This window comes from Culex pipiens, chromosome 1, assembly GCF_016801865.2.
Source record: "Culex pipiens pallens isolate TS chromosome 1, TS_CPP_V2, whole genome shotgun sequence".
Taxonomy (NCBI): Eukaryota; Metazoa; Arthropoda; class Insecta; order Diptera; family Culicidae; genus Culex; species Culex pipiens.
Window position 1 is genome coordinate 40,815,229 of NC_068937.1, and position 25,836 is coordinate 40,841,064.

At 32.1% G+C, this 25,836-nt stretch overlaps 2 protein-coding genes across 6 annotated transcripts in view; one reads left to right on the forward strand and one right to left on the reverse strand.

Annotated features, from left to right (window-relative positions):
• The window catches only part of LOC120417274 (cytosolic carboxypeptidase 2), a 115,018-nt gene that overhangs the window by 56,456 nt on the left and 32,726 nt on the right, over positions 1–25,836 (reverse strand). The window contains exon 1 of one of the 4 annotated variants that reach the window (XM_039579258.2): positions 22,602–23,010. The exons of 1 other annotated variant lie outside the window; for it this stretch is intronic. In XM_039579258.2, the coding sequence (XP_039435192.1) occupies positions 22,602–22,686 (85 nt within the window). In that variant the 5' untranslated portion in view covers positions 22,687–23,010. Of the gene's footprint in view, positions 1–22,601; positions 23,011–25,836 lie in introns of those variants that run through there. 2 more of the 4 variants (XM_039579414.2, XM_039579487.2) reach the window with 2 other exon arrangements.
• Positions 1–25,836, forward strand: part of LOC120417486 (glutamine-dependent NAD(+) synthetase) — a 207,592-nt gene that overhangs the window by 55,920 nt on the left and 125,836 nt on the right. The window lies entirely within an intron of this gene.

A 25,836-nucleotide genomic window follows, 5' to 3' on the forward strand; every position in this document is an offset into this window, starting at 1 on the left:
ACCGAATTGTTCACCTAGCGCTCACATGTGTTTCGGGACCAAGTTGCCTGCGGGTATGGGGATCATACATACATACATACATACATACAGGTTAGAAAAGTCTCGGTATCAACTAGAAAAAAAAATCAATTTTGGTGGCTTTAACTCGAAAACGGTGCACGATACCCAAATGTATACAAAGTACATTTCGATTGCAAATTTAAATTTACATCTATAAATAAAATTTGAACTTTTTTCATCACTTTTTTTTTGTTTTTTTTTTTCGAAAAATTAGCAGCACTGCCAAATTGGTTTTCATCAATTTGTGCCAGGGAACCATCCCTAAACCACGTGGACACATTTTTCGAAATCTCAACCCCCCCCCCCTCCCTTCGTGGACAATTGTCCATACAAAAAAATCTTTTTTGTATGGAGCGTGGACAATCGCCTGTCCCCCCCCCTCTAAAGTATCTACGTAGTTTATGGATGGTCCCCAGAGCTCTATGGTGGTTTTTACAAAAATGAGAATTTTTATAAATTGTTATTTTGCGAAATGGGTATTTGTTTTTTTTATAGTGGAACTTTTTTTTCTGATAAATTCGAAACTTGCCTACCTTTACCGAAGACATCAAATAGATTTGAAAATCCGTTCTTGAGATTCAGATTTTTTTTCGAATATTTTTATATTCCAAAAGCGATTTTATGGGTTATTTTAAGCATCTGTGCCAATTTTGAGTGAAATTTAATGAGATTAATCCATTGATATCCGAGCCGGAATTTGATGAAAAAATGATTTTCGTACAAAAATGATTTTTTTTAATCGCTAAGAGTGGTACAAATTTTATTTAAAATTCCATAAAATGTTCTGTTATTGTAACAGTTTTTGTTATTGTAATTCCATGATTTTCCGTCTGCCGGGGTAGTATCAAGTGGTTAATGTTGATCGATTTGGCCCAGAAGCTTGAAATAGCTCATGAAACAATATTCTCCTTGTTCACGGAGAAAAAAGAGTTCCCAAAATCGTGAACAAGCGTTCTTGAAAATGGGAACCACAAAACAAAGTGTTCAAATCACATGGTACGATTTTGAAAAACGTACCATGGCATTTGAACACTTTGTTCGTGGTTCCCATGTTCATGAACGCTTGTTCACGATTTTGGGAACTCATTTTTCTCCGTGTGGAGCGAGGTTTTTTTTTTAAAAAAAAAAACATATTCTGGGCACCCACTAATGGAGATTTATATGGAACAACAAGTGATGTAAAAAAACTTTTTTGGTGTGTGTACTTAACAAAAAGTTTTATTCAAATAAAAAATAAATAAATAAAAAAATCGTTGTCCAAAGTCTTAGCGAATTGCTTAAATCACTGTTGGAACTACGAACTGCAGCGTTTGGTACGGTATGTCCACGTCTCCCATCTCACCTGTTGATTCTGTGAAATGTGATCCGTTCACGGAATCCTATTTGTGGCAAGCAGAAGGGCTGGCCACTTTAATTTCCGTAATACATATTTGGGTGTTCTCAGATATAATACAATAATGTTAACTTAGATTAAATTCGATTGGATTAGATTCTAATAAATTTTATAACATTAGATTTTGACAGAATTTTTTCGATATTTTTTATGAAAAAATGTTTTCGATTGTTCAGAGAACTAACCCCAACCAGGAACCCCGTCGAGTCACCTAGTCTATTACACCTCAAAAGTATCACGCACTGTTTAGGGCCGCGAGAACCCTTCACGCCGTCGTCACGTGTTTACGCGTTCTTAATCCTCTTGTCTAGCGCGAGACAGGACTGCATAACTCTCCCATTCGTGACGGCGGTCGCGTCCCAGCTTTTGGGGTGACATTTTTCCTGCGCGATTTTTTTTTGTTTCGTTTCGTTTTGGCAAACTGTCAACACATACCTATCGTCATCACGCGAGCTGCTCAAACTCAAAAATTCAACGTGAACCGTGCGAGCTTCTTCCTTCTTTGTATCTTTTAGAACCACGGTTGGCGAAAAACTAATCAGTTTGAGGTTAGAAGAATATTTTAATTTCAATTTAAAATGGGTTATTTTTTTATCATAACAATTTAGTTTATTTTGACTAAAAAACATATTTTGAAAAAAAAACAACTTTTCGCCTAAAAAAAAGTAAAACTTCCAACCTTAGTTACAGTGACCTGCCCACATTCACATAACAGTCTGACAAAGCACGAGAGTTCAGCTCGACTTTGTCATCATTACCGGTGATAATGGTGGTGCCACACACTTAACAATGGCAATGTTTGCCGTACTCTCGAGTGCAATGGACCACGTCCTTCACTTCTTCAGCCGGGTCCCTCCCGGGGGACATACATTTCCGGCTGTGATTTAACAGGTGACATTTTTGCGTTTGACCGTCCGACTTTTTGTTGCTAAGTGCTCGTGTTCAAGTCGAGATTGCTTCAAAGTTGCATGCAAGTGGTTTTGTTTTTAAAGTTACATAAAAAATCACATTTTTTTTGTGAGACAAAAAACGACATTCATGTTTCCTGGTCAACCTCCCTGTTTGAAAAACCAAGAAACAAGAGACCGTTAAACCGAAACCAGCTTGACGGATGATGATTGGAACAGAGTGAGCTAGTGAGAACCCGTCCCACCTTCACGCTTTTCTCACTCACTGGTTAATGGCAAACTGCGAAAAAATATTCACGTCACGAAAAACATGACACTCTCGCGCGGGGTGATACTTTTTTCGTTGATGTTTGTCTATTTTTTTTTTGGTTCAACTGGCTTACTACGGGAGCGAATTTTTGGGTGGTGCAGGATTTTTGCTGGGTTAAAATCCGTTTTGTTTTACCACCGATTGTAATCGAGAGTTCTTTGTTGTATGTTTGTGGGATGATCTCAAGCAGCGTTGATTGAGCGGACGAGTTGCAACTCTGGCTGCATTATAAATAAAATTTGATTTATTTTTCATGTTTTTGGTGAAGATTTTTTACATTTATTTCAAATAAAAAAAATCTGCTTGTTTGCATGGAAAACATGCACAGAATTTGTAATTCGTCGATTGCTCTAGAATGACGAAACAATTTAGCAATATTTTTGAAGCAAATTGTACGTCTTGTGTAGAAGATGTACAAACCGCTTCTCGAGTGCAAAAAAAATTCAAGTTTTGCATCGAGTTGAATACAACATTTTTAGCAATTCCAGAAAACAGCATTTGAATAGTTTTTTTCTTCAGTGAAAAGGGCGTCCAATTTTCCCGGGTTTTGAATTTCCCGGGAAACGGGAAAAATATTTTTGGAATCCCGGGAATTCCCGGGATCCCGGGAAATGTTTGAATCAGTAATAAAATCTATGTTTCATTATATTTGTTATGATAACAAGCTTAAAATCATTGAATTAGCTTAATAATATCAAATGGTGAAAATCCTCACTTCAATCTAAACATAGACGACAGTTTTAAAATAGCCTAAAAGATTTTTTTTCTTTGTGGTGTTTAGGATTTTATATCAACTACTATTTTTAATTCCAGTATGATTAATTATTTTTTTATTTGCGAATCAAATTACATAATTCTTGAGTTTTTTTTAAAAGGTCCAATAAGCTTTTGTCTTCCATATGTTTAAAGGACCTATTCAAATAAAAACTTTGGAATTCTTTTATATTTTTTTTTCTTTTATATATATTTTTATATGACATGACTAAAACAGCTTAAAAATAGTAGTTTATGCAAAAAGTTGCCAAAATAGGATTTTTTCAGCACGAGTCGTACATTTATCCAACGAGGTTCACCGAGTTGGATAAATACGAAGAGTGCTGAAGAAATCAAGTTTTGCAACGAGTTCCATACAACATTTTTTGCAATTCCGGAAAACACCCATTGAGTGAAATTTTAAGTCAAATTTTCATGTATTTTGTCAATAAATCGATAAAATCAAAAAAATGTTGAAAAGTGCTACTTTTTGATACAAGTGCTGAAAAGTTCAACTTTTCAGCACCCATTTCAGTGCTGAAAAGTGTTACTTTTCAGCATTTATCTTGAAAAGTGTTGCTATTCGATTCTGTTATTTTTGGTACAGAAAAGTAGGCTATTTCGTCGTTCAAGAATGACAGGAAAAGTAAGTAGTTTCACGACGGAATTGCAAAATAGTAGTTTATGCAACAAGTTGCAAAAAGAGGATTTTTTCAGCACGAGTCGTACATTTATCCAACGAGGTTCACCGAGTTGGATAAATACGACGAGTGCTGAAAAAATCAAGTTTTGCAACGAGTTCCATACAACATTTTTTGCAATTTCGAAAAACACCCATTGAGTGAAATTTTAAGTCGAATTTTCATGTATTTTGTCAATAAATCGTTTAAATCAAAAAAAAATGTTGAAAAGTGTTACTTTTCGAAACAAGTGCTGAAAAGTTCAACTTTTCAGCACCCATTTCAGTGCTGAAAAGTAGAACTTTTCAGCATTTATTTTGAAAAGTGTTGCTATTCGATTCTGTTATTTTTGGTACAGAAAAGTAGGCTATTTCGTCGTTCAAGAATGACAGGAAAAGTAAGTAGTTTCACGACGGAATTGCAAAAAAATATTTTTTGCAATTCCGTCGTGAAACTACTTACTTTTCCTGTCATTCTTGAACGACGAAATAGCCTACTTTTCTGTACCAAAAATAACAGAATCGAATACCAACACTTTTCAAAATAAATGCTGAAAAGTTCTACTTTTCAGCACTGAAATGGGTGCTGAAAAGTTGAACTTTTCAGCACTTGTTTCTAAAAGTAACACTTTTCAACATTTTTTTTGATTTAAACGATTTATTGACAAAATACATGCAAATTTGACTTAAAATTTTACTCAATGGGTGTTTTTCGGAATTGCAAAAAATGTTGTATGGAACTCGTTGCAAAACTTGATTTTTTCAGCACTCGTCGTATTTATCCAACTCGGTAAACCTCGTTGGATAAATGTACGACTCGTGCTGAAAAAATCCTCTTTTTGCAACTTGTTGCATAAACTACTATTATATGTCTAAAAAACAAAAAACTACAATAAATAAAATGATACCAGTCAATGTAAAATGTTAAATAAGTTTTGTACTCAGTGTTTTATATAAAACATATTTTACAAATTATCTTCAAGTTACTACCGCCAACCGAGGGAAAATCAGAATTACAGTCTAAATAGGTACAGGAGATTTTAGAGCAATACATTTGGAAGTACAAATTGTTTTGTTCTATTCCTGTTTTTACCGAAGTCATCCAAAACGTCATGCAATTATTTTTTGCTTTAATAGCTTTATTTATTCGTTACATTTGTACGTGTTTGATTATAAATAATTTGATATGAGATTGTTGTTTTTTTTCGAATCGAAAATATACGTAAATATATCCAGTCTTTAAAAAAAAAAAATAATAGAGAAAAAAAATTAAAGCACTAGGCAGTTTGCGGACTTGTTATTTAAAATTATAATATTTTTTCCTAAAAAGCCAATTTAAAGCTGAGATTTGCTGAATACAAATTTTAATTCATTTTATTGTTCTACTATTTTCACAACCAAATCTGAATTTCCAGACCAAAATATGTTTTTTTTCAATTTCGGGAATTCCCGGGACAAATTATAGAAAATCCCGGGATTCGGGAATTCCCGGTTTAGGAAAAATCCCGGGATTTTTGTTCCGGGAATTCCCGGGATGGACGCACTAAGTGAAACGTTTGTTTCCCCACTCGAATGTTTTTATTCTGTCAATATTAGTGTCAAACCCCAAAGCAGTTATCTATAGATAAAAGTGCTTGAAGACTTAAATGAATGCTGAAAAGTACTCTTCAGTACTGTTAATTTTTGGCAATGAAAAGTAAGCCGTTCTGTCAAAAAATGCGTAGTTTTACAATGGAATAGCAACAAAAAAAAATGCCCATATTAAATAACTTTTTTCGCACAAAGCAGAATTCCAAAAATGTTTTTTTTTGCAATTCCGTCGTGAAACTACTTACATTTTCTGTCATTTTCATTTAAACGGTGGATTGACTAAATAAATGGACATTTGACTAACAATTAAATTCAAAGGGTATTTTTCGGAATTGCTAAAAAAAATGTTGCATGGAACTCGTTGCATAACTTGATTTTTTCAGCACTTTTTGCAACTCCGTCCTGAAACAACTTACTTTTCCTGTCATTCTAGTGCGCCGAAACGGCCTACTTTTCTCTACCAAAAATAACAGAATTAAAAATTAATACCTTTCAATACCAGTGCTACCACTGAAAAGGGTGCTGAAAAGTTAAACTTTTCAGCACTCGTATCAAAAACTAACATTTTTCAATATTTTTTGTTTTGAACGCTGAATTTACTTATCACATTTATGTTTAACATGAAATTCCATTCGCAAAGCGATTCTCGGAATTGCAACACATTTTGTAAGCAACTCTTTGCAAAACTTATTTTTTTCAACACTCGTCGTATTTATCCAACTCGGTAAACCTTGTAAATGTATAACTCGTGCTGAAAAAATCTTCTTTTTGCAACTTGTTGCTTAAACTACTATTTTGAGCTCAAGAGAAGCATTTACGTTTTTCAGGGGAATATATCTTTAAAAAAATACAGTATAAAAAAAATATTTGAAATGTATTTCATACAATCTCAAAGACATATAAAAAACTTGTAAAAAACGATCTGTGTTTAGGTAAAAAATGCATATTTTTAATTTTTGAAAGTGCCCATGTTTTTTTCTGAGCTGAGAAAATTCCGTACAATTTTCATTTCAGGACTTTTAAAATTGGACAAATAGTTGCTGAGTCGGTCAGATTTTAAATGTTAATAAATAACTTTTTTTTGTGTGAAATTTTCCAATCTTTCGGATTATAATATTTTATTTTTTTTTTAAATCAAGCATCAAGTAAGTGATTTTAGCCCTTGAATTGAGACATATTTGGACAACCGCACATTTTTGAAATGCTTAATAATCATTTTTATCTTCATATTTTTTAGAAGAATACAAAAATTACAGTTTACTTCAATATTAATTTAGTTTTTTTTTGATTTCCATAAATAATGTTTATGAAATTTGTACCCCATCAGCATAACAGATGATAATTACAAAATAAATGATGAAAATAATGTGAATTCATTCCACTTACATTTACGATGAAACTTTTTTTTTCAAATAAAAAATAAAAAATTGAGTTCCGTTAGGTGTTGCTGACGACGCTCAAGTTAATTTTATTTTTGACTCCCCTCCCCCTCCCCCTCTTAAAAAATCAGAAGGCAATAAAAAATGATTGCTTAAAATAGATATTCTGAAGTTAATGGGTATTCAAAAACACCCAAAAAGCGAAAATTTGAAATTTTGTTTATTTTTGAACCTTTAAAAAAAAGTCTAGATATTTTCATTGACAAATTATAGAGTCGATTATTTTTACAAAGTCCCTTAGACATCAAATTTAAAAATCATCAACGTGCTACAAATTCATGAAAAACATGTCATTTTACGTATGCTACTTTACTTACGCAATACATTAATTGTATTTTTGTTTGACTTATTGAATTATAATTTCATGTTGAATAGTATAATTACTCATAAAATGTAAATTTATACATTTTGAGAGGAAATATTACACATTTCTTTCTGACACAACTGTCCACATTCTCAGATGTAACGTTAACATAGTTGTTTTTACTCTGTATATTTATGTGATGAAATTTTGAGCTACCCATATAAAAATGTACATTTCAGTAATTCCATAAAAAATGTCATTAACATGTAAATTTTACCCTAAAATCTGTGTAAATAAAACTTGCGTGCATCTTTTCATGTGTATTTTATTGCGCTACATAAAATAAGGTAATATTACAATAAGATAGAAGTTGAAACAATCATGGTAATATCACATCAGGAAATGTTGCCAGATGTTGTGACAGCAAGAATGATTATTATTTCCTCTGCAAATTTTTCTTGATGTAATTTATCCTATTTCACATAAGGCCTTTGCAAATATTTTTCAAAGTTTATGTCACCCCCTTCTCTTTAAAATCGTCCCGATTATTTTTTTTAATGAAATCACTTTGCCTGCATTGACAATCATATTTAGCAACAAAAAATTCACTTTTTGTTGCTAAATACGGGATGGCATTGTATTTTGATTTATTTTTAAACAAAAAGTCGAAAAAAATCAAACTATCTTAATTTATTTAGCTTTCCAAATTTCTCCTTTTTTTTACTGTGTATACCTCTATAATGTCATACTTTCATATTTGATCACCATGTTGTCCATGTTTATCAAATTATTATAAAGTAAAAACAAACATTGTAATATTTCAACTGAGAACCGCTTCTAAACATATTTTTTTCTGAACATCTACGGAACATTAACTTTGTTTTTGCTCCCTTCCTCGTTAGATCACCGCGCGGTTTCAACCGCGTCGTCAAAATTCATCACTACGGCAACGTTCACCTGAAATCTGTCCGAACACTGCCTGCTCCTCGCACAGATCACAGACCCCAACTTGTCAACTTGTCACTTGACGGGACATATTTTATTTTTTTTGGTATCCGCAGCACCGCGACTGATTGGTGCCAAAAGTAAAAAAGTAAACATGGTTCAGATTTTTGTTCAAATTTGTGTTTGACACTCAGCTACAAATTTGGATGATTTTTGTTTTCAACAAATCCTCAAATTTCCTTTAATTGAATCAAAACAACCCTCTCAATTTGTTTTTCCCGCAATTTCCTCATTCACGACTCGATTCGTCCCATTTGGGGCCAAAATTTCGCCGCCCTTCAGGGGACCGCACTAAAACATACAAAACATGCAAAAAGACACGAAAACCTTGTTTTAATTACCTTCACACGGGGCGCGCACACGCTAGTTGCCTGCTAACGGTTGCTAGTTGATTCGATTATGCAATTTGTGCAGCAGCCCCCCTTTGTTGGGCACCCAATTTTTATTCCTGATGTTTCGGCGCGCGCGTCCTCTGAATCAGCTGTTTACTCTTTTTTTCGCTGTTTTCGTATGTTTTTTTTTTTAAATAAAACAAACACACTCTCACAACGATGATGATGCCGCCGTCAATGACAACGGCTCGCGACAAGAAAATAAACAAATTCAAGAACGACGAATTGGTGGTTGGTGCACTTTTCTTTTTGCTTATTTTTCTATAAAAAGTCGCAAAAACATGCAACGGTTGTCCTCGAAAAAAATTGAGGAATTTTAATTTACAACCTCACAAACTTTTAAAACTATTTTCCTGAGCAAGTTTGAACAACTCCCACACGCGAGTAAACTGGCAGCACTGCACTTTTTCAAAGGGTTAACTGACTTTTACGCCAAAAATACGCAAAACACAATCACCGCACGACGCGACACTTTTCGAGGCGAAATAATAAAACTCAAAATATAAATCCCCACTGCGAGATTCCTAGGAGGGAGTCCTCTTCGATCCGCCGTGTTTGTCTGCTGGTGAGCAACTGGCAGCCGGGCTGTAAAATACCCTAGAACTAAGCCAGCTGCTGCTGACCGGTTGAAAATTCCACCACCCCCGCGCGCGCTCACACACATACCCATGATGCATGAGAAACAACCCACCCACCCTCTTCTGGCAGAGGTGAGGAAAACGGCCGGCGTCGTCGTGTGCATTCCACCACACACTCACATGTAGGGGTTGTGAGTGTGTGTGCGGGTTTTCGGGGACCGAAAAGTGGGGTGACTTTTGAATCAAGATTTTGAAAATGAATTTTGGGATACGTTCTCTTTGAACGACCCCTTTCTTTTGAACATATTTTGCAAAAATATGTCTTGTTATTGTTTATAAAGTCCCTGATTTTTTTTAAAGTTTATTGATAGTCCAAGATATTCAGCAGGCTATAAAAAAATAGTTTTTCAAATAAAATTGAAAAGAAAATCGTGATTTTTTTGAAATTGTTTAAGCAAAATATCAATTTTGGTAAAATTTGATGTGATCCATTAATATTTTTTTAAGGTTTTTGATTTATTTCAATACTTTAAAACACATAGTATCACATAATGCTCAATACATTATTACAATTGCAAAAAAAAAAAATCATTGAATCCATTCAAACTTTGTAACCTAAACTTTTACGCCTTCGACGATCTGTACCCCAAAAAATCTCAAAATCTTTCTAAAAATCTAGTTAAACATCTAGTTAAAAATCTAGTTAAAAATCTAGTTAAAAATCTAGTTAAAAATCTAGTTACAAATCTAGTTACAAATCTAGTTAAAAATCTAGTTAAAAATCTAGTTAAAAATCTAGTTAAAAATCTAGTTAAAAATCTAGTTAAAAATCAAGTTTAAAGTCTAGTTAAAAATATAGTTAAAAATCTATCTGAAAATCTATCTGTAAATCTATCTAAAAATCTATCTTAAAAATTTATCTAAAAATCTATCTAATAATCTATCTAAAAATCTATCTAAAACTCTATCTAAAACTCTATCTAAAATCTATCTAAAATCTATCTTCAAATCATTCTAAAAATCTTTCTAAAAATCTTTCTAAAAATCTAGTTAAAAATATAGTTAAAAATCTAGTTAAAAATCTAGTTAAAAATCTAGTTAAAAATCTAGTTTAAAGTCTAGTTAAAAATATAGTTAAAAACCTATCTAAAAATCTATCTTAAAAAATTATCTAAAAATCTATCTAATAATCTTTCTAAAAATCTATCTAAAAATCTTTCTAAAAATCTTTCTAAAACTCTATCTAAAAATCTATCTAAAAATCTATCTAAAAATCTATCTAAAACTCTATCTAAAATCTATCTTAAAATCATTCTAAAAATCTATCTAAAAATCTATCTAAAAATCTATCTAAAAATCTTTCTAAAAATCTATCTAAAAATCTATCTAAAAATCTATCTAAAATCTAAAAATCTATCTAAAAATCTAAAAATCTAAAAATCTAAAAATCTAAAAATCTAAAAATCTAAAAATCTGAAAATCTAAAAATCTAAAAACCTAAAAATTTAAAAATCTTAAAATCTAAAAATCTAAAAATTTAAAAATCTAAAAATCTAAAAATCTGAAAATATAAAAATCTAAAAATCTAAAAATCTAAAAATCTAAAAATCTAAAAATCTAAAAATCTAAAAATCTAAAAATCTAAAAATCTAAAAATCTAAAAATCTAAAAATCTAAAAATCTAAAAATCTAAAAATCTAAAAATCTAAAAATCTAAAAATCTAAAAATCTAAAAATCTAAAAATCTAAAAATCTAAAAATCTAAAAATCTAAAAATCTAAAAATCTAAAAATCTAAAAATCTAAAAATCTAAAAATCTAAAAATCTAAAAATATAAAAATCTAAAAATCTAAAAATCTAAAAATCTAAAAATCTAAAAATCTAAAAATCTAAAAATCTAAAAATCTAAAAATCTAAAAATCTAAAAATCTAAAAATCTAAAAATCTAAAAATCTGAAAATCTAAAAATCTAAAAATTTAAAAATCTAAAAATCTAAAAATCTAAAAATCTAAAAATCTAAAAATCTAAAAATCTAAAAATCTAAAAATCTAAAAATCTAAAAATCTAAAAATCTAAAAATCTAAAAATCTAAAAATCTAAAAATCTAAAAATCTAAAAATCTAAAAATCTAAAAATCTAAAAATCTAAAAATCTAAAAATCTAAAAATCTAAAAATCTAAAAATCTAAAAATCTAAAAATCTAAAAATCTAAAATCTAAAAATCTAAAAATCTAAAAATCTAAAAATCTAAAAATCTAAAAATCTAAAAATCTAAAAATCTAAAAATCTAAAAATCAAAAAATCTAAAAATCTAAAAATCTAAAAATCTAAAAATCTAAAAATCTAAAAATCTAAAAATCTAAAAATCTAAAAATCTAAAAATCTAAAAATCTAAAAATCTAAAAATCTAAAAATCTAAAAATCTAAAAATCTAAAAATCTAAAAATCTAAAAATCTAAAAATCTAAAAATCTAAAAATCTAAAAATCTAAAAATCTAAAAATCTAAAAATCTAAAAATCTAAAAATCTAAAAATCTAAAAATCTAAAAATCTAAAAATCTAAAAATCTAAAAATCTAAAAATCTAAAAATCTAAAAATCTAAAAATCTAAAAATCTGAAAATCTTAAAATCTAAAAATCTAAAAATCTAAAAATCTAAAAATCTAAAAATCTAAAAATCTAAAAATCTAAAAATCTAAAAATCTAAAAATCTAAAAATCTAAAAATCTAAAAATCTAAAAATCTAAAAATCTAAAAATCTAAAAATCTAAAAATCTAAAAATCTAAAAATCTAAAAATCTAAAAATCTAAAAATCTAAAAATCTAAAAATCTAAAAATCTAAAAATCTAAAAATCTAAAAATCTAAAAATCTAAAACTCTAAAAATCTAAAAATCAAAAAATCGAAAAATCGAAAAATCTAAAAATCTAAAAATCGAAAAATCTAAAAATCTAAAAATCTAAAAATCTAAAAATCTAAAAATCTAAAAATCTAAAAATCTAAAAATCTAAAAATCTAAAAATCTAAAAATCTAAAAATCTAAAAATCTAAAAATCTAAAAATCTAAAAATCTAAAAATCTAAAAATCTAAAAATCCAAAAATCTTAAAATCTAAAAATCTAAAAATCTAAAAATCTAAAAATCTAAAAATCTAAAAATCCAAAAATCTAAAAATCTAGAAATCTACAAATTTTAAACATCGCGATAGAGTTTTTGATGTACACTCTTCGGTTGGCTTTATTAGAATGTAATCTATATATATAAAAAATGTCGATGGTTTTGTTCGAACGCGCATCAGTCGATAACGGAAAGTCGGATCGGAGCGCTCTTTGTTGCGTTGGGTTCGTATAAGCCCAAGGAAGGTTTTTACGCTAATTAATTGACACTTTGGCCACTCTGGAACCGATTCCGGAAAATCTGCAGGTTGTATGGGAAAAGCTGCAAAAAATAAAATTTTGATCACAGGAGGCTGAATAAGCAAACAAGCGAAAAACGTCAGGAAACTTAGAAAGGGCAGGACGAAGTTTGCCGGGAAAGGCTTGTGATCTATAATTTTAAAAATCTTAAACTCTAAAAATCTGAAATAATTTTAAAACAATTTTCTGCCAACTTAAAAAAAAATCGTACTTTTACAATTTCTTGCGTTTTGGAATCCATTGATTATGTATCTTGAGTCTGTCTGTGTTTATTTTTCAAAGTTAATGTAAAAAGTTGAAAGTATAAATTTTTGAACCAGCCTAAACCTGCTAAAATATTAACATGGGAGCATCCACCCGCACTGGGGGTGGCACCAAGAAGGAAGCTGTTCAGCAGAATAGGGACAACAGCTAAAAATCAACAGCTGTGTAACGGTGGTTGCGTATTTTTGTTTTTTTTTAAATAATCAAGGAAAAGAAAAAAAAAAGAAAAAATAAAATAAGATGAAACTGAAACTAAAACTAAAACTGAATCAGAATCAGAACAACAAGAACAACAAGAACAACAAGAACAACAAGAACAACAAGAACAACAAGAACAACAAGAACAACAAGAACAACAAGAACAACAAGAACAACAAGAAAAACAAGAACAACAAGAACAACAACAACAACAAGAACAACAAGGATGGGATTTTAAGCTGTTTACAACATAAGAATTTTTTTGCTAATCCTAATTTTAAAATGCGTTGCAAAACACCCTCGCGATTCACTTGACATTGAAAATTCATTTAATTTAACATAAGTATTGATTTCGCATAGTAGAGTCGTTTGATCTTCAAAATGTTAAGCTAATTATTGGAAATTGGTTTTAGTTTAAAAATTTCCCAGTAAAGCTGGACGACAAAAGTAAACTTCTATCCTTAAAAATACTGATCAAACTCATTAACTTTTTTCCAACAAAAAGTGTCCAATTCATAGAAACGATAATAGTCCCACCACTCAACAGTACCACCAACCATACAGGATGCAACTTGTTTTCCCTCCCAAGTGGCGTCTCGTCACCTTCTCAGCTGGCAATAACCTACGTCCCGCAAGCTCTCTTTCTCGTGTAGAAACTCTCTCTCACTCTTGGTGAAAAGTGAGAAAATTTGAATTTTCCCAACCTTGAGCCGCGTCCACGTCGGGGGGCAGTTGGCTGTGGAAAAGCATTCAGTGTACCTCACTTCTCTCGCGCTCACCTTCTGTGCAATTCCGAAAAATTAGGGTTGAAGGTTCTTTTTTGAGCACAGTTTCAAGTTGATTTCACAATTCATTTAGGACATTTTCACCTATTTTATAATGTTTGTTTTGTTTTGAATAAATTTAAGTAAAGTGAGCTTGATTTTTAGAAAATATGGCATTTCTTTAAAAAATAATTTAAGTTCAACAAAGGACAGCTGACCCTATTTTTCCACCATCCACCTCGGAAAAGCGCGAGGTGAAAAACAAAAACGGTCAACACTTTGTCGGCGTTTGTTTGGAGAGAAAATCAGCTGCAGCCGGGCTGTGAATCGAGAGAAAGAGAGCGAGAGCGAGAGCAATCAGCGGTGAGACGGTGATAAGTATTCTCGCGCGCGCTGTGATGAGTGAGGTGAGCTGTGAGAAGGGGCTTTCGCGGGAGTGTGGAACCCTTTCGGGACTGAGATTTTGGTGTTTTGTTTAAGTTTTTTTTTAATATCGTTAATTTTTATTGAAATTTTGTGAAGGTAGATTTACTAAAAACTTTTGTTTAACTGTGTACTCTAACTGTCGGAAATTTGAATATTTTGAATTAACAAAATTAATCTAAATGATACAAATTGTTTGAAATTTTGCAAACATTTTGTAATCTGATTAAATTTTATTTTTGGTAATTTAAAGCATTTATGACATATACAGTACATAAATCTTTACAATCTTCAAAGTGACGTCTCGCCCAATTTATCAAACCCCGTTAAAGTAGGAAACGGCATTTTACGCCGCAACAAAAAGGCACTTCATAATTTGTGCAGCTAAGAATTTAATAGCACACACCGGCGCGGCGGGACAAACTGTCATCGTGACGGTATAAAGTGGCGGAGGAGGTCCCATAAATATGCAAAACATCCGGAATCCTTCTGCAGCGCATACCAAAACAGCATGAAACCGGCGGGGAGCTCTTAACCCTCAAATGCACAATTTTTAATATATTTTTTTTGCTTAGGGTAAACCCAATTTCTATAGTAGCCAAATATCTCTTCTTGAATCATTTTAACAAAACATAAAAAAAACGATTATTGTATCCAATCGAGAGTTAAACCCACTTTCTTCAACAGAGAAAGCGAAGTACGCCAGGTATTTGGCTGCTCCTTGAGTCGAAATGCTGCTGCAAAAGTTTGAGTTCTACTCGAAGATCACAGGGAATCGCTGAGTGGTGCGTTCTTCGCAAAAGCAGGACTGCTGTGTGAAATTTAGACGACGACGTCGAGGACTTTCACAAATAAACATTCAAAATACACAGTTATACATCCTACACCGAGCGGAAACGGGAAGCAGTAAAAGCTACTTGCCGAGTGAGTTTTGCTGTTTTGACGGGGGGCGATTTAAATTTCAACGCGAATGATGTTTTGAAAACTCACCAGTTTGAGGGTGGAATGAGTGGTGCTTGGAAGTTTTGGAGGAAATTCCTTTTTTTTTAATATTTTTAGGTATTTTGATGATTTTTGACACTGAGTCTCAATTTGCAATGTTTTGTTGAATTCATTTATCTTAATTTGTCTTACAAAAAGCCACATAGGAGAGTTTAAAAAAACAATATTTATATTAATAAAAAAAAGCAGCTCTGGAAAACATATTTTTGAAAAGCTGTGAAAATTTCCAATAATTTTCTCTCTAGCACTTTGAAAGTCGGGCTATTAATTTCTGAGATTTCTCTACGTTTCACCTGAAATTTTCAACTAACGATATCTGTATTGGTCCGATTTCCAATGTTAAATAATTAAACATTTGCGAAATTTCTGAAAATAATTCAAAAAATAATAATTTGATTAAGATTTGAAATTATGAATAAGACCATTTGAAAAACTAAGTTTGTATTTAAACATTGAAATTATTTTTATTGAAAAAAAAAAACAGAATTGACATTAAAAATCGGAACAATAGTTTCCGAGATATCGCCAGTTGAAAATTACAGGCGAATTAGGTGATACTTAGAGAAATCCATTTCCAATGATTCGGTTTTTTTGTGAGGCTGTATCTCAGAAACTAATAACCTAATTTTAAAGTTCCAGAGATAAAATTATAGAAAATTTGCAGGTTCAGATTTAAAAAAATATTTTTTCAGATTTTTTTAGACTAAAAAAACCAAAAAATAATATAAAATGTATACTTTTATATTATGAAGCTATAACTTGACAAAGGAACAAATGTACAAAATGTAAAATACTTTTTGATTGAAAAATCGGTTTTACTTTTAAAAATGTTGAAAAATTGATTTTTAACTTTTTTTTGTTCAGAGTTTTTTTCGTTTTTTCCAACAAACACTATTTTTCAAAGATTTATATCTGCTAAACCCGAATTTCCACCACCTTGAACTGTGGATCAAAAAAAGTCTTTTTAGTCCCCTAAAACATATAAAAAATTTCGAAAATAAAAAAACATATTTTGGGAATTCAACTTTGCGTCAGAAAAGATAAACAAAAAATCAAATCAAAACAATTTATAAGTTTCAGGATATGAACGATTGAAAAATGAGGGCTTATTTGGCAGCACTTAGAAATATGTAATTTCACTAAATCCTTACTTCTTGAAAAACTATAACACAGCAACCAACAGCTGGATAAAAATTTTTTAAATAAAAATGTAGTGAGTTTTATCAGCTATTTTTTTTAAGCCGGACTAGGATGGACACTGTTTTTATAAATACGAAAAAAAATTGTTTTTTTCAACACATTGCCAAAATTTTACAAACATACTTTTCGATTGCAAATTAAATTTTACATCCAAAAATATAACTATTATTCAAAATGATGAATTAAAAAAAATTGGGATTTTTTCGTTTGCTATATTTGCCAAAGTTACAAAATCTATCAGGAAATCCATTTTATGATACGGATTTTAGTAGGTTTTCATAAATTTCTATTTCTCAAGTTTGTATGGAGACTTGTACTTAAAAAAATAGTGCAAAAAAGATTATTTGGACATAGGAAATCGATAGACAAAAACGCGGAAAACTGTGATAAGCTAGATAACTTCTTCAGTGTTTTATTATAAAATTGGCATTAAATATCTTATTATAAATCAGTTTTTAGCATAAATAAGTCTACGTCAAATCTAATGCAGACTTTTTTCCCAAGTGTGGAAGGAGAGGGCAAAGAAATTTAAAAACGGGAAATTTCATGTCAAATTTCCAACTTTTTAACAAAATGCTTTAAGAATTATTGCAAAATATTATTAAGTCTAGTAAATTTTGTTTGAATTTCCGTTTGGAAACTAAGAAAAAATAATTGAAGAAATAAATTTTCATCGACAAAATGAAAAGTATTAAAAAGTTAATCTTTTCAGTACTTGTATCGAAAAGTAACGCCTTTCGCTAATTTTTTAGAGTTTGATATTGAACCTGACAGGAAATAACATTCATAAAGGGGAAACAAAAGTTGTACTGAAAAAAAAAAACAATTCAAACGGTGTTTTTCCGAGACTTAAATGTTTTAGTATGTTGTCGTTAGAACAAAAATTAAAAATAAATTTGGCAGTGCCTTAATAACTACAATTTTATGATAAAACTTTGCAAATTTGATCATATTTTTCAATAATTTTCATTTTGTTAATCAAAGATTATAAAAGTTACTCTCAATCCGAAAATATTGTTGAAACCTGCAACTTGTGTTGTTTTTTTTTCAAAAAGATGCTTTCAAAACTTTTAAATAATTGAAATAGGCTTAACATAATTTTAATTGAATTACGACATGAACAATTAAACAGAACGAACAATCTATTCCTTATAAAATATAGTATGGTAATCAATTTGAAATCGAAGCAAAACTCATTTCAGTAGTAAAATCAAACATTTGCAATCACAGTTTCGTAACTTTTCTCCAACCGCCGACGTTTGCTAAATATGGTGCGGTGGAAATTTTTAATTTATGCTTTATTGCCCTCCCAACCCAAAACCAACCCTCCTCTTCAGGACCACCTCAGGTGTGGTGTGGGTGCTGAAGAACTTCTCCCACCCTCTGTTTTGGGTTTGTGTAAGTGAGAACTTCCAGCTTGACTTTGATTGCCTCGGTGTTGCTTTTGAGTATTTATTTGGCAAGTTTTCTTTCCCGAACAAAGTTGTTGTCGACGTGTCGTTTGCTTTCTTCCAGCAGTTTGGTGCTGGGCTGGGGGTTTTGCAGACTTTTATTGGCTTTGTGGAACTATAATTAGCGGCGAAAGTTTATCTTCAGTCGGCGGGGCGGTTTTTCTAAAAATAATTATGCGTCGACGGTTGCTGCTGCAGTGGCAAAGCAATAACACAAATTGAACAAACTTTCGACGGGTGGTGGGTTTTATTGCCCTTCCAGCTGGAGCCCCACAATTTAAACTGTTAGAATTGATGATAAATGATGGTTTCGTTTTTTCGACATGCAATCCTTTTTTGAACAGTTTGATAATTTATATCAATTTTTTGTGTTTTTTTTTAATTCTTGAATTTGTTTAAAAGCATCCATTTTACAGAAAAAGGTTTCAAAATTTTGGACATTCAAGGGTTAACGACGCTGGTGTAAAAATAAACCAGTTGAAGCAAGACTCTTTTTCATTTTCAATGTTTGTGAATAAATGAGATTGCGGTGACGATTAATGACACCCAGAAACGATGGGTTTCGAAGTTTACCACTATCATTATTGCCATGGTGGCGAATCAAAGTTTGTGTTGGTAATGAGTAACCAATCAAATTGTAAGAGAAATGATTTGGCGTTTTTTAAACCATTCTGGATATTTTGTTTATGTTCTTATAAAACATCAAAATCTACAAAATTTCAAATGAAACATAATAAAACATTTTTTTACACATTTTTTTATTCCTTTTAAAGATGAATTCTATGACAAATTATCCAAACTTCAAAAAATTATAGTGTTTTGGAATCGGGATGACATCAGCTATCCATTGTAATCATAATTACGTAAAAAAATTCACAAAATTCGTATTTTTTTTTTCTATATTTTGAAAATTTAATTTTTCCCGCAAAAATACTCAAAATTATTGTTTTTGTTATATGGAAATCAAATGATCAAGATTTTTCATACATTTCGGAAGTTTTAACACACATTTTTGAAAATTCTCAAATTTCACAAAACTATGTATTTTTTGAAAAAAATACTCAGTATTTTGCAATATGGGTATAAAATGATCGGATTTTTTCAAACATTTCGATAGCAATAATATTTTTGTCTTCCTCACTGAGGTAAGACTATAATCCTGCTCTAAATATGAACTTTTTATTAAATGCTCAAAAACCCACTTTCATGTATACATATCGACTCAAAATCGAAAACTGAACAAATGTCTGTGTGTGTATGTGTGTGTGTATGTATGTATGTATGTGACCAAAATTCTCACTGAGTTTTCTCAGCACTGGCTGAACCGATTTTGACCAAACCAGTTGCATTCGACTTGGTTTAGGGTCCCATACATCGCTATTGAATTGTTTGAAGTTTCGATAACTAGTTAAAAAGTTATGTTTAAAAATGTGTTTTCACATATATCCGGATCTCATTTATATGCATGTAAACGATATCCGGATCCATCATCCGACACATCGTTGGTTATGTAATTTAAAGACCTTTTCAATGAGTCTACAACATTGAAGATCTGGCAACCCTGTCACGAGTTATGACCACTTAAGTGATATTTATGTACTTTTTTGAAGCCGGATCACACTTAAATGTATGTAATTAATGTCCGGATGCATCATCCAACCCATCATTGGATAGGTATTTGAAAGACCTTTCCAATAAGTCAAAAACATTGAATATCTGGCAACCCTGTCTCGAGTTCTGGCCACTTAAGTGATATTTTTGTACTTTTTTGTAGCCGACTCTCACTTAAATGTATGTAAACGATGTCCGGATCCATCAACCAACAAATCGTTGGTTAGATAATTGAAAGGACTTTCCAATGAGTCCAAAACATTGAAGATCTGGCAACCCTGTTCCGAGTTCTGGCCACTTAAGTGATATTTTTGTCTTTTTTGGAAGCCATCATCCGACCCACCGATGGTTAGGTAATCGAAAGACCTTTCCAACGAGTCCAAACATTGAAGATCTGGCAACCCTGTCTCAAGCTATGACCACTTATGATGCCACTTATGAGCCCTTGAGTGATATGTGTGTTTTTTGTATTCCGGAACTTAACGAAATTAGACGAAATTTGTGTCCAAACCTATCATATCACATATCACCCATTGTTGGAAAAGAGTGAGGAAGGCACCAACCACATAGGTAAATTAAGTTAGTTTTTGTGAAATTCTAAAAACAAAAAAAATCACAAAACTACGTATATTCGAAAAAATACTCAAAATTTTAGTATTTCAAAATATGGGTATCAAATGATCTGAAAATTGTCATACATTTCAAAAGCAATAAATTTTTTATAGGTTTTTTATACTCATAATTTTTAACAAAACTACGTCTTTTTGGAAAACAAAATACTAAAACTGCGTTTTTTTTATAAATTGGGCTTAAAATAATTTTTTCATGCATTTCGATAGTTTTTTTTTAAATACTCAACATTGATTGATTCGATTAGATTAGGCCGATGCAAATATTTAAAAAAGTTTTTGTCCCTCGGCCCTGACCGAGGTCAAGGGGGGGGCAAAAAAATAAAAAAATAAAAAAATTTAAATAACAAGCCATAGTCTTCACAATTAAATAAAAAAAGTGTTTTAAAATGCATTTTACACTAGTTCAGTTGTTTTTCAATCATTAGTTTTCAAAAAATCTAAGACCTGACAAAAACAAAAATTGTATCGAAAAAAAAAATTTTGCATCGAAAATTTTCAAAAAATCTTAAGATTTTTTAATAAACCCAAACATGCTAAAAATGATTTTAAATGCAGAAGAATGTATTTTAATTTGATTTCAGTTGGTTGCACTTGAATTTTCATTGAAATTTTGAAGTTTATTGTAAAAATATTTTTTTTGCCCCCTGATTTTTCGGGCCAATTTTGAAGGGGGGGGGGGGGGGGGGGGTGACAAAAACTTTTAAAAATATTTGTACCAGCCTTAGAGAAAATACTCAACATTGTCACAAAACTACGTAATTTTGAAAAAATAATAGAAATTTCTGTTTTTATTATGTGGGTATCAAATAATCGGATCTAAAAAACACTGAAATTTTTACTTTTTTTTAAACGTAGTTATATGAAAATTTTGGGTACTTTCAGATATTTGTGTTATTTTTTTTGAAATGTGTGAAAAAATCCCGATCATTGACACCCGTATTATAAAATACTTGAATTTTAGGTGTTTAGGTTAGTTATTTTTTTTTGTATTTTCAAAAATATGTATTATTACTTTCAAAATGTATGAAAAAAATCCCGATCATTCGATACCCATATTGTAAAAAACTTATATTTTTAGTATTATTTTTTTCGAAAATACGAAGTTTTGTGAAAATTTTGAGTATTTCACAAAAAATATTAGTTTTATCGAAATGTATGAAAAATTTCCGATCATTTGGTTCCGATATTGTGAATTACTGAAATTTTGAGTACTTTTGCGAAAATACGTAGTTTTGTGAAAATTTTGAGTATTTTCATAAATGTGTGTTTGCGGAATGTTTGAAAAAACCCAATCATTTGATACCCATATTGTAAAAAACTGAAATGTTTGGTATTTTTTTTATAGCTGTATAGCTGTAAATGTATGAAAAATTTCCCTTTATTTGATACCCATATTGTGAATTACTAAAATTTTGAGTATTTTTGCGAAAATACGTGGTTTTGTGAAAATTTTGAGAATTTCTGAGATAACCTGAGGCATTATGACACAATTTGGAACAGCTCATATATGATTGTGAATGAGGAATTAGACTACGAAAAACTAACAAAATATTTCGTTTTAGGTTGTCTCAAGGAGGTATTTGATTACGACAAACAAACTTGCATTTTTTTCGTGATTGCCAGTCTGCGTACATTTTGCATTGTTTGCGAGTTTGGCAAACTGTCAAACACGAAAAAGTGCGAGTTTGTTTGTCGTAGTCTAATACCTCCTTGAGACAACTTGAGACATCTTGAGATAATTACAAAGAAATATAACACAGCATTGAGGCGTTTTTCAGTAATTTAACACAACTTGTGAGAGTTTTGAGGCAACCTAAAACGAATTTGAGGTTGATTGTCCGCGTGCAGCACCACGTGGCATCTCCACATTACACTCAAAGTCGATATCAACTCTTTAACAATGTTTATCACGTTGCCACAACCCATTCCAGAGGATTATTACTCCATTTTACTTGCTCTCTGTCTTCGTTTTTGGAGGTTATCAATGCTGCTTGTTGCCAACAGTTTTCCGCAAGTTTTGCCCGTTATGTTTTTCTTTCCTCCATTTTTTTTTCGGGGACCATTACCGTGACAGCTCTCCAACTGTGGGACTGCGGGCCAAGCTGCCGATTGGCAATAACAATCAATTTATTGATTAAATATTAACAATAAATCAACGCCAACGCGCGTTGACTACCACCGCGGATTCTTTTTGTTTTGTTTTTTTGGTTCTTTCTGTGTAGTTGTACCTTTGGCCGCCAGGGTGGCACACACCGGAAACAGCTGCGTCTGCAGGCATCGGACCCGGTCGCCGGCCGTGAGGCCCCAATTCATTGCACAAACACTTTTTCAATGATCCTTTTTATTTTGTTAAACTTTTTTGTTAGGTTGCACTGCAACTAGCACCATCTTCTTCATTTTTTGTTTGGCTATCACTAACACACATCAATTTTGCACACACTCACACTACGAAAGCTGTAACGGATTGGCGATGTGAACACAGTTCGCGACAGGTCAGAACATGCACGATAACACACGAGATGAACACAGCGAGTTGTAACTTCCCCAAAAAAATGAACCAAAACTACTTTTTCGAGCACTAAAAACCACCGTAATACAACTAAGTATTGTCGGTTTTCGCGAAAACTTCCCCGCGCGCGTCCTCCGCACTATCCGTCCCAAAACCGAAAAAAGGGTTCTCCGCGAACGCGCGATTTCACCTTCCGGCCCGACTCATGTTCGATCGAGGATTGCCCAAACCCGAACGGCCAGGCCTGTCTTCCAGTGCCCGTGTCCGTCTGTCTTCCGGGAGGTGCCCTCCACCACCGGCGCGGTTGTTGTGTTGTTATTGGTTGTTTATAACTGCCAGAGGGTAAACACAAAACACGTGTAGCTATGTAGAACAAAACTCCGACGAACCAACCCCGCCAAGGTACATTGACAGCAAAATTACGGCGCATAGATAGCGGTACGGTCGGCGTGATTGAGTCTAGAGAGCAACCCCCGTTCGCGAAACACCTCCGCGGAAGGCTATTTACACCGAGGAGAAGGTTTGGCACTGTGAAAAAAAAAGTTTGAGCGAAAAAAAGTTTCGAGATTCGAACCTGAACTCTCTGATTGTCAACTCTGTCAACCTCCTCAAAATAATTCTCTTTTTTTTTTGCAACAGTGTCACACTTGGGCAAACCCCGTTACCACCTTCTTCTTTTGCACTTTGCACAAAAGTTTTTCCACTTTGGCATCGGGAGGCATATTATATTTCATGCGGCTGTTAGGGGTGAACATATTTCACCTGAATATCCTCCACCCCCCTTCCCCACTCGGGGTTTTGATTCTGGAGTCGCGTCATCCATCAGCGTTGCAATGCTTCGCGCGATGAACTCAATCTTTTCTAGCGTGTTATCGTACAGAATGTTGAGAGTCATCGCACTGGTTACCACCACCGGCAGTGTTACATTCAGTGCTTGAAAAGGGATCTATCACTGAATGGGACTGCTTGATATTCGATAGAACTTTCTGTCAGCGATCATTTCCCAAAACGATATTTGATCGCTGACACACAACGCCTATCATGACCGTCGTTGCTTGGCGACGGTCAGTGAACGTTAACACGAAGACGAAACGAACGAAAAATGCCTCAAGCTCAAGCAGCCGCCCGAACGAGACAACGTGCTCTTTCTCTTTCTCTCGTTTTTGTCTCTCTCTTCCTAATGTATGCTGCGTGGTGACAGGAGTCATATGATTGCTATCATTGGAGAGATGATCGGAATCTCTGTAGAATGTCAAACGAACGCTCTCCAAGCGATTTTTCTCCTGGAGGGAAGTCAATGATTGTGTGAGTGACTTTGCGTAGCACTCATTCCTTTGTGTGTGAAACGAACGAAGGTAGAATGTAAAAATCAGGTTGTCGTGGTGAAGACGATTGGAGTGTTCTGTCAGCTATCACCAAAAAAGTCGAAATTTCGCAAGCCCTGGTGTGCACGATCATTTTGATGATAAATTGGTCTATGTCACAAGTAGAGGGTGACGATTCTCGAGATTTTCAATTTCCCGGGAATCGAGAGTTGAATTTGGCCATTTCCCGGGAATTCCCGGGACCCGGGATTTTTTTTTTAACTATGCCAATAGTGCCAATAATGTATAAAGAAGAGTTATAAATGTGTTTCTTTTCAATGAATTCAGTTACAATTTATTCATACTTATTCAATGAAACGTTAATTAGTAACCTCATTATTTTTGGTAACTATGATCTACCGTTTGATTTTTTTTCCTGAATCTGCAAATACAAGATCGTTCCTTGAGCTTTTTGGGACTCAAAATTATAGTTTAAAATGTTTACGAATCACAAATCGCACTGATTGATTCTTCCAAAGTTGCACAAACTTGTTGCATGAACTTGTTATTAGATTTCTGTGAAGTAAAAAAATAGCAAATATATAATTTCCCAGAATCGGGATTTTTGAAATATGATAAATCACGACTCAAAACAACAATTTAAAGTTTTTTTTTCTTTTTCAGGCCAACCGTAAATATTCATTGAAGAAATAGTAATCAGGAAAACACGAATGTTCACATTTGGCGGACTTGAACTTTACAAAGATTGCCTGAGTTTTTTTTTCTTCCAAAATATAATTTATTATTGAGGTTGAAGCGAAACACAAAATGACTTATTGACAAAAAAGGAATTCACCTTGATACAGCGAAATGACCTCACTGATAATTAAGAAACACTGAAAAAAATTTAAACAACATTCAATTTCCTTTCTGGGGTCTAACTGCTAAGTTAGATTATCTCAATTATAGTTATTGGAATTTTTGATTTATTCAAATTTACATTTTCTGAATAAGAAGAGCGTTGGTTTCATTCAAACTTTAACATATAACATTAAACATTCTATGTTCTAAACAATATCGAATTTTTCAAAATGTTTTTTTCTGATCAGTTTATATAATTTAGCGTCGTTTTATAAATAAACTAAAATTTCCCGGGAGTCTCGACCAAATTTCCCGGGAATCGAGAGGTCCAAAAATGATCGATTTCCCGGGAAATTTTTCCCGGGAATTCCCGCTCGTCACCCTCTAGTCACAAGTGTGTATTGCGATATCCGGGAAACGGAAGCGAGTTTCCAAAATCGGGTTAAAGCATCTTGTAGTGTTTGTTAAGTATAGCAAAACATTGCAAGAAAGTTTTCATTTTCAATCATGACAAGTTTTTGTTCCAAATCTGCGCATGTGTTTTAAACATAACATCGACTTGTCTTTGTGTTATTTGAATTGGATGAAATTTTGTCAAAGAAAAGATATTTGACATAATAAGTTTTCCCATACAAGCCTCCATACAATTTTGCGGGCTTGTCATACAAAATGGATTAAGATTTTCCAAAAAAAACTAAAGTACCTACACGAAAAAAATAGTTTTTTGAAATAAAAGTTGTAGTTTAGGATAGTACCAAATTTGGTGCTGAAGAAATTATTTTTTTTGAA